Source organism: Mustela nigripes, chromosome 4, assembly GCF_022355385.1.
Source record: "Mustela nigripes isolate SB6536 chromosome 4, MUSNIG.SB6536, whole genome shotgun sequence".
NCBI lineage: Eukaryota > Metazoa > Chordata > Mammalia > Carnivora > Mustelidae > Mustela > Mustela nigripes.
The window spans coordinates 42,243,023-42,253,025 of NC_081560.1; the positions used below are offsets into that span (position 1 = coordinate 42,243,023).

The 10,003-nt window shown below is 38.6% G+C and overlaps 1 protein-coding gene across 3 annotated transcripts in view; it reads left to right on the forward strand.

Moving 5' to 3' along the window:
* The window catches only part of DPY19L1 (dpy-19 like C-mannosyltransferase 1), a 94,102-nt gene extending 84,426 nt beyond the window's left edge, over window positions 1-9,676 (forward strand). The window contains exons 20-23 of one of the 3 annotated variants that reach the window (XM_059396587.1): window positions 287-386; window positions 1,534-1,659; window positions 6,866-7,047; window positions 8,420-9,676. In XM_059396587.1, the coding sequence (XP_059252570.1) occupies window positions 287-386; window positions 1,534-1,659; window positions 6,866-7,022 (383 nt within the window). In that variant the 3' untranslated portion in view covers window positions 7,023-7,047; window positions 8,420-9,676. Of the gene's footprint in view, window positions 1-286; window positions 387-1,533; window positions 1,660-6,865 lie in introns of all 3 variants that reach the window. The other 2 variants (XM_059396588.1, XM_059396586.1) reach the window with 2 other exon arrangements.
* The last annotated feature ends 327 nt before the right edge of the window (window positions 9,677-10,003 follow it).

Sequence of the window (10,003 nt, forward strand, 5' to 3'; positions counted from 1 at the left end):
CTAGGACATTACAAAAATAAACAAGCAAACAAACCCACACCTCGGAAGTCCTCACTGATGAAAGGAGAAGGCTCTAACTTCCAAAGGAAAAGGTTTACCCAAACCAGGGGGCTTATAGCCATTTTACCGACCAGCTGACTTCAGTCTGGGTCTTACACTGAATCTTTAAAGTCATGAACCTCGCTGGGCCTCCCGTTTCTCACCTGCGAAGTGACCACGTTGACCAGAAGGAGACCTTGTAACGCTCACTGAGTGTCTTCCTGAGACTGCCTTTGCTGCTTTGCAGACGCGGTGTTTGCGGGTGCCATGCCCACCATGGCAAGTGTGAAGCTGTCTGCGCTTCGGCCCGTTGTGAACCATCCACACTATGAAGATGCAGGGTTAAGGTTAGTACACAGTTCTCACATCACCCAAAACAAAATTTCTCACATAGATCCTGAGTGAGGAAACTGGTAAAATAATGAGGAGTGTTTTTAGAAGGCTGTGGCGAACAGGGATTTATAACATTAGGGGAGAAAACAATGCTGAAATAATAGGGCTGAGTCAGATATAAAACTGTTTATTGGGCAATAAAACTACAACCTTTGGGGTTCTCTACTAGGCTGCAGAATGAAATCATAGCATGTCTGTCTTCTGCAGGTCAAGAGGGCTGCAAGATGTCAAGGCCCTTATTAGGCATCACTGTCCTTAAGCTCCCCAGAAGATTCATGAGCCGCTAGCCTTTATTCAGGTTTCCTTTTGGCTATTTCTCTTGAATTCTGAAGAGTCAGTTGAAATGGAATCCCATTCAAAGAGGGTTTTATTCTGATTTTTACCCATATAGCCTACTAGAATGATCTTGGTTTTTATTCTTAATACTTTTCATAAGTTAGAGTATTGTGTTCTCTTTGAAAAGGACATAGATTTAATTTTCATGCAATTTCTGGCATAGGTCAAGCTATTCATTTCCTAAGTGATTGGGTGAATCCTATTAATCTGTTCTTTTGTGTAACACTGAAACTTCTATTTTATAAATAAAAAAATCTTTCACTAAAAATTAAATTCAGTAAGCTTATTTCCAGAACAATTGTGTTGAATAAATTTAGTTTGTTTTTTGTTTCCTCAATCTAGGAATAAAATGGAAAGCTATTAATGCCAGTTCTGGCTGCTGTCGAAGTTGGGACTGCATTGCAGCCTTAATGTAGTCTGGTAGCCATGTTTGTGTGCATCTGTGCACAACATGCCATTTTCTCATGTATGATAGGGTCACAGAGAATACAGAACAAAACTAAGCAAGCAAACAATCAGAAAGACTAAGTTTGGAAATGCAGAGATGCATTAAACCGAACCTCTTCTCCCAGGGCTCTTATGCTATGATTCTGCTTTTTCTTTTGACCTCCCCGAAGCCCCGAAGCAGGAATTCTGTGAAGAATTCTCTTGACATGACTCTTCTGTGGAGTCTTTCTTCTTGTTCCGTTCAGTGCTTTCTTCCAAATAGATTGATTGCAGCCTTTTAATTTTGAAAATCTTCTGCCCAATTATTTTTCTTTAAAGAGCCAGAACGAAAATAGTTTACTCAATGTATAGTCGAAAAGCAGCCGAAGAAGTGAAACGGGAATTGATAAAGTTACAAGTGAATTATTACATTCTAGAAGAGTCCTGGTGTATAAGAAGATCCAAGTGAGTATTCAACACAGTTAGTATTTTATATTCACAAGACATGAAAAATTAATTCAGTCTTTGGCAAGTGCTTTCCTCATATGTGTGAGATATATGAAACATTCAGCACAGTATAAGTGGAAAAAAACTTTTTAGATCATTATTTGAATTGGAATTTCTTTCCATTCTAGTCATTACAAATGTTTCTTTTCTAATGATTTGCATGCATACACTACCTTAAAGGTATTATATTGGTACTGACTGACAATTTTCCAAATTGCTCATATTTGCCTTTGATATTTTTAGAAACTTTTAACTTAAAGTTTGATGTATTTTCTTTTAAAAATAATTGCAGAGTCTGCAACCGAATAATGGTGAGTCTCACTATAAGGAAGTAAGGCAGGCAGCTGAGAGTCGCACGCCCCAACTCCGCACCGTGTCTATGATGGACAGCCCCCCTCCCAGCGTCACCTTACAGCGACCCTTCTTTCTTGCTGTTCCACATCTGATTTGAGTGGGGGAAATAATTAACTTTACCGTGACCCACATTCTCTTGGGTTTATAGTTTTAAAAACTATTTCTACTCAGAAGTCCACTAAGCAGAGGATAGCAAAAGTTAGTAAGATCTTCAAAGCAAATATGAATTTTGAAGTCGACTGTTTAGAAATCTTGCACCTGGGTGACTAGACAGCTAGTGATAGTAGCTTGCTATTAAAATACCAAAGCACTGACTCCACGAGGAGCACAGGCATGAGTAGTTTCATTATAGATCAAGAGTATTTTATGGAATATTATTATTTTAAAAATTCTCACTACTCTTTAAGTAAAAAGTGGTTTACTTTGGTGGTTGCTGTATTTGTGGCTTAATCATACTTATTCACCATGTATTTCAGTGATACACAAGGATGTTAAGACAAAATAATTAAATATTGACTCAGGAGTGAGAATCGTTCTGTGATACAGTAGCTGTCCACATTGCCCACAAGGAAACGCACAAAATTGTTGATTATTAAATGATTTTCCTATGAATGAGTCCCAGGTGACTTGAATTTAATCAGGATCTATACAAAATGTTCTTAGAGTCGTAATTCAGAAAATGTTTTAGTTCCTTATGAACAGAAGAATATATTTAAAATTCATATTCTCACTTTTAATTAACTTGGTTATATAAACTTAGGACAAAAAGTCACAAGCATCTCTCATAACAATTTTATGAGAACATCGTAATATAAATGAATGGTGGGCTGACATTTGCAATCAGGAGAACATAGATTGGAGATTTCCACCCACAGTGGGATCTTCTTTTATCGCCTTGGGCTTCACTCTCTAGTCCAGTGATCAGCCTGAGACACCTGTAGGTTACTGGAACATAAAAATAATGCTTTGTGACCTTTTTGTCCCCAAGGTAATGATGAGTCTTGATTCAAGAGTCTTCATTTTCTAGATGGTGCATAGTGTTTTGAATATGTGGGAATTGCAGAGGCTGGGCGCTTTATATTCTAAAAGGTTGATGCAGCTCCTCAGATTGGCCTCACTGCAGTGGTCTCATGTTCTGATGGGCAGAGCACTGCTTTATATACCAGAAGGGATGAAAGACAAACTTAGGAAATATGGCAATAAATCTTGTACACTAAACAAGGTCAGCAGTGAATTCACTGACTTTGGATCATTTCCATTTAGCACTCACTTATGGGCCCTAAGACTGAGAGTCTGGGGTGGGAGTGTGTGCTCGATTTCCCCATCTGGACCTTGACTTGCCGCTGTTGTGTTTCCAGCAGGAATGGAGAGGAAGAAGCTAAGGAAGTGACTTTCTCTAATCTGTTTTCCTTAGTAACCAAAAAAAAACACTTCATCTACTGCAAGATTTAAGCCAGACTGATAATAAATCTCAGGAAACCTTGGGCAGGTGCACTTGCTTAAACCTTGAAACAAAACACAAGCTGTACCTTCTGTTCCGCCAGGAAAGCAAGCCGGGGACTGAAAGGGAAGAAGGACTAATATTTAGTGCAGTAGCACAACTGAGTTTCTTGACAGAACTTTCTATCAGAACTAGGATCGTTAATGCTTTGGCCCCCACTGTCCATGTTAGTTATGCCTGAGACATCTATAGGTTGCTGGAACAGAAAAGTGTGTCAGAACAGGGGGATCAAATGGGGACTCAGTAGGAGAGGAAAGGGAAGAGAGACTCTCTATATCCATCACTTAAACTGTGCCTAGCACATTGGTGACACTATATTTATGTGATCTCAGTACCAGTGGCTTTAATGGTGTGGCTTGATTGTTCTTTAAATACTTAATACTGTGTTTTCAAATACAAGTATGAAAATATACTCAAATGCAAGTTGTAGATGGGTTTTTAATTAACTACTGTTTTATTCTTAGTTCTCTGTTTTCTTTCTCATTAATTCCAGTAATAGAGTTGACATAAAATTAAAGCACATGAATTCAGAAGAAAATTATTCCCATTTTCCATGATGCTATTTAAAGCTGTAGCTGGCTGGCTCCTGGGGGAGCTTCAGGAAACTCCGATAAGGACAACAGTGTGTTACACTTAGGCCGAAAGAGCTCACAAAGGCTGCTCTTAGCCTTTTCTTTCTCCTGAAAGCAGGTGAACTCGGGAACTAGGCCATTTTCTCTGTGGGGTGTTGTGCTCTCTACCGTCCATGGCCAGCAGTATAGTCACAGCTGGGCCTCGGCCTCTGTGAGGAAATGAAGTGGTAGAAAACCCAAGCCCAGTCTTAGTATCATAAGTGCTCAGTGTTTTAGAATCTGATGTCAGGGAGGGTGTGCAAAAAAATGCCCTCTACACTCTTCTTGAGAACACTCATTAGTAAAACCTTCTGGGAGATAATCTGACAGGGGCAAAGTGAAAATTATATAGCCTTGTGGTGTAGTGATAGTGCTGCTTCTAGAAGTTTAGCTTGCAGAAGGATATCAGCACAAGGAAGTTTATATCAGCATCACTTTGCAATGGCAAAATGGGAAACAGAATATCCACCCATAAAAGACTAGTTCATTAATACATAGAAGTACTAGCAACTATTAAAAAGAAGGAAGCAGATATTTAGGTGCTGAGGTGGAAAAATGGCCACATTTTCTTGCCAAGTGAGGAGTCCCCAAATAATCTCCTTTTTTTAAAAGCAACCCGGGAGCACCTACGTATATAAATCCATGCTTACGTTTGTATGCACATGTGTCAACTCGGATTAAAAAGGTGTTGCAGAATGGGTGCTAGATTGTGTACACAAGCCACCTCTGAGAAATGGCATTGGAAGTGACAGTGACTTCCATTTTTTTTTTATTTTGATAGGCCTATATTTTGACAGTTTTGGAATGATAGTTACCTTTAAATTAGAGACGTTATTAAGAAGACAGGAACACACGTACTCCTGCCATGGTGTTTGCCTTGTGGTGCAGAGCAGGGGAGTGGCTTGCCTTTGGGAATAAAAAGGACATGATAGAAATGTTTTTATCTCTTAAAGTGAAGCAACCATGACAAAACATAAACATTTGTCAATTCTCTGTAATTTTCTGTGTTTTGCATTTTTCTTCTTTTTTTTTTTTTTTAATTTCTCAAATAGCCCATAAGAAATTGTGAACACCCTCGGACTCCCTGCTCAGCGGGGAGTCTGCTTCTCCCTCTGCCTACTGCTCTGCCTACTTGTACTCTCTATCTGTCAAATAAATAAATTAATTTAAAAAAAAAAGAAATTGTGAACACCCTTTCACCTTTTTTGTTTTCATTGATATTTTGAAAGAGTTCAGGCCAGTGGTCTTCTAGGAATGTTCCATGTTTGGATTTGTCTAATTCCTTCAGCATGACTAGATTGAGTTTAGCAAATTGTGGCAAAGATATTAATTACCCCACAAGGGTTGTCCACAGTCCATAAGTTACTTGGGGAGGCAGAGATCACTTTGTTCTATCATTGGTGATGCTTAAGTTTGACCGCTTGATCTGTTAAGGAGGCAGATCTCCTTCAGAATTAGTAAGAGATCTGTGGAGATCCTTAGAGGCTGTGTGTTTGTCCTCTTTCTCAACAGAGTTTCACCAGTTAGCTCTTGCATCCAGTCTTGATTCTTGCCTGAATCAGTTATTCCACTGGTCATTATAAAACTGGTAATAAAGATTCAAAAGCACTGTACCAGGTACTGAGTGGTGTGGGCAAGGATGGATTTGATAAATAATAATTAATAAATGGACCTAGAGCTGTGGGCTATCTCTATGGAAAAAAATTAAAATTAAATCTCTATTTCACACCATACAAAAAAAAATAATTTCAGATGAGTTATAGGTCTGTGAAAAGCAGAACTCTAAAACTTTCATTAGAAGAATGCACAATGCATATTCTCATGATATCCATGATAGGGAAGATTTCTTTATATGAGACATAAAAATCACCATCCTTAAAAGAGAGTCACATTTTGGAATATAAGAACACAAAAATCTTCAATGTAACAAACCCCCCCCCCCCAAAAAAAGGAAAAAAAGACATTTGTAAACCCTAGTGAAAGCCAACAGTTATATCTAGAACACTGCTTTAGATTGAAAATAAATGTTACAATTATCTGCAGAAGTTATTGGGACAAATATCATACAATACCAATTTCACTTCTGCTATTCTTTATAAAATATATTGCTTTTAAAATTTAATTGTGCATTTAGCTAAGATGTGAGCTGAACACCACTGGATTTTCTTTAAATTGACTCATTCTAGGAGACAGTAGTGGGAAGTTGCATAAATTGACCTAAGCATATCTGCCAATTAGAATTTTTAAGTCAGTATAATATATTAACCTCTTACCATGTGCCAGGCATAGCACTAGCTAGATACAGTCTCTCTCTCTCTCTCTCTCTCTCTCTCTCTGTAAGGCCTTATGAAACACCCACATAATGGGTATTCCCCTTTTGACAAATGTTGGGAGAGACTGCATGAGCTATCCAAAGCCACATTCTTGCTAAGTAGCTGAGGCAGAATTTAAGCAAAATGGTTCTTACCCCACCAACTGAATTCATGTATTTTTTTACGTCTTTTTATAGTCAACTTTGCTGCATTCACCTTGTTCTAAAGAGAATTTATGGCAGCTTAAATAAATATAAATAACTATAATGGGATTTTTTTTTAACCAACTTTATTTACATAGAAAAAACGAAATGGGGGCAGGAATCTAAAAAGTGTGCTTTTGCTTCATGTACTTTGATTTCTAATCTGTACCTTCATTTCTCTAGGCCTGGGTGCAGTATGCCTGAAATTTGGGACGTGGAAGATCCTGCTAATGCTGGGAAACCTCCCTTATGTAACCTGTTGGTGAAGGATTCCAAGCCACACTTCACCACTGTATTCCAGAACAGTGTTTACAAAGTCTTAGAAGTTATAGAAGAATGACTGCTGCCCACAGAGAAGTACATCAGTAATGGTTTTAATGTTTTGCTAATAACTCATGGCTTGTTTTTAATTCAAATCCCAAAAACTTTTATAGGTAACTGTTTTCAAATAGAAAACATTTTGTTTGGTCAATTCGAATGTTGTTCTGATTGTAAAAATACTTATACCTTAATCTGTTGGTTACTATTTCAATGCACCCTTAAAATTTGCTATGCAAATGAGTATATGTTTGTACCTGACTTAAATATTTGTGCTAAAGTGAGTGAGCAAAGCTGCCTATGTAAGAAATATGAGGGGTCATGACAAGAAAGGTATGAAAATATCATGAGTTCTGACCATTGTAGGGGCTGATTTTAGTGTATGGACTCCTAGTGGCCCTTGCTTCCTTTTCTGCCTCTTGTCATTTGGACATCTCTGTGACTGTCATAAGCTCCTCAGTCATGTCAGGCCCCTGTCAACAACTTCCGTAAGAGTAGATGGGGCAGACATGGGTATTTGCTATGTGGAGTTCTCTGTTTCACTTCTTCATGTTCTTTTGTTTATTGTTGTTCTTGTTAATGAAGCATTTCCTGCCCATTACTAATCCAGATTTTTGGATCTAGTGGTCAGGATCAAATTTCTGTAATTACCAACCCTGTGGCATTAGCGTGTCTTCTCTCTCCTTTCTCCCTCTTTCTCGCCCAGCATTCTTTGTCAAATAAGTGTTATTTACTCATTTAGTTGCTTAGGAAGTACTTATTCTTGGTTAAAAAAAAATTAATGGCAATTGTGTATTTTTCTCATTTTTGGTATTACTCAGATGTTTATATTTTAGTACCTTTAAACCACTGTAAAATTTTTTCATGTTTAATTGTAGTTTTAAGAACAACTATTTTGAAAGACCCAAATATGATGATGCATCTGCAAACTAGTATTTGAGTAAACACAAATTACAGTGGAACAGTAGACTGTAGTATGTGTAGTTTTTCTTTTACTATTAAGATACAATAAAACATGACTAATTTTTCTGTCAAAAAAGTAAACCCATAATGAGAGATGAATGGAATTTTTATATTTTATTTTTTAAATTGCCTGTCTTTAGTAAGACAAAGCCTTAAGCCTTACGTTATAATTTGGATCCCCAAAACTATCATTTCAGTATGAAGAACAAATATACTCAACCTTCCTCTTTACGTTTTTTCCTTCTTATTTATTTATTTTAAAAGATTCCCAAACCTGCTCTGAATTCCTAGTATGAATTTTTGTTTCTTAGAAGTTAATTTGTGTGAAATGAGATTCTTCAAAGCAGTGAATCCTCATAGTTCTGAGAAACAGTTTTAAGATTTTAAATTCTAAGCAAACCATGACTCTGATGGACTACACATTTAATTATACAGTGTTCTTTTTATTAACCACAGGCAGATTAACCTCATTGTGGACTGTCCTTGAGACCTGAGTCCTCAGGGATGGTTTCCGGTGCCCACTCCTGGGAGCCACTGAAGAGCTGTTCCCTTTCTGCCTTCTCACCAGAGCCCAAGGACAAGCCTGGTCTGGGGGAAGCACTAGCTTGCTTAGAGCACAGAGCTGCAAGGACAGCCTGGGCTGGTGAGTGGGCAGCCCCCAGCCCGCCCCAGAGTCCGCGCTTCCGCTTCCGGGGAGCCTCCTTCCGGCGGGAGCTGCCGACAGTGTCTTCAGGCGCCAGCCCCCTCCGCTTCGCTCGCTGCGTGACTTTTATTTCTTGGGCTTCTGCCAGTTTCAGAAAATAGGGAAGCAGCTGGGGAGTCGTGGATTAGGAGTAGAATTTGAGCAATGATGCAGCAATCTGGAAAAATGGGAAGAGGGCACTTGAGGCCGAGGTGGCTGAGAGTTGTCGTGGGCGGGGGGAGGGAAGCGCGCTCCGCTCTCTGTGCCACTGTTCACGCCGACATGGCTGTCACCTACACGCAGCGCTGCCGGGTTTTAAAAAATTGTACTTTTAAGGTCACTGTCTTTTCTCCCCACCCTCCAGTCATTCCTTTCCTGATGAGGTCACGTGTAATGATTGGAAATTCTGTACAGGAAAAACATTAAAATACCGTTTTGACTGTTTCATATGGTGGGAAAAGTTAAAAGTGGTCAATTCGGGTTGTTCCCCTCCCCATGAGAATCCCTTTTGTAACGGTATTTATTAACATAACTACACCAGCGAGCTATGAGTGTATTTTAGGCCAGTCAGTTAAGAACAGAGGCCTTGGGCTGCACGGCATACTCAGCCTTGGTCCCATCTGGTAGCAGCCGGTGCTGTAGAAGGTCTTTTATGGGAACATAGAATAGTAGTAGTTTCCATATACATGACAAAACAGTATTAAAGCTCAGTATTCTACTTATTTTTAGCATTTGAAAATATTTTTTTGCTTTAGTATGAGGAAGGTAAGGATGGGCAAGGAGGTGGTAAAAATAGCTCTTGTGGCATATGAAAAAACAAAGTGGGGGCAGTATTTCTGTACGTAGAAAAGCCTTTAAAAACGCTTCGCAGAAAAAGTATCGTGTTAAAATAGGACAATGATATTAAGGAGAATGTGAAAGGCTGTATCAGGAATAAAGTGATATCACATGGAAGTATCGTATTTTTATGAATTTTATGCCAGTTTTACATGTACTATGTATGTTCAATAAAAAAGATCATGAAAAATCTAGAACATGGCTTTATTTTATTTTCATTTCTACCTACTTTGACCCTTAAAATATGTTCAGGGTCATTCTGTAGTCAGATAACCATGAAGTTGGTGTGTGGCAGGCTATAGTCCTGAATGGTGGGGAAGAGTTCCAACGGTGGGGCGAATGAAACTGCTTAGTCCTCTTCAGTGGGGCCCTGTAGATACTGGGGTTACCCACACTCTTCTATATTTATGCCATTACACATTTACATTACTTTAGCATTTACATCGAGGGACACAATTATCCTTTAAAGTCATAGTTTGGGGATAATTTTAGAGTTACTGAAAGCTTTTTCTCATAAATTA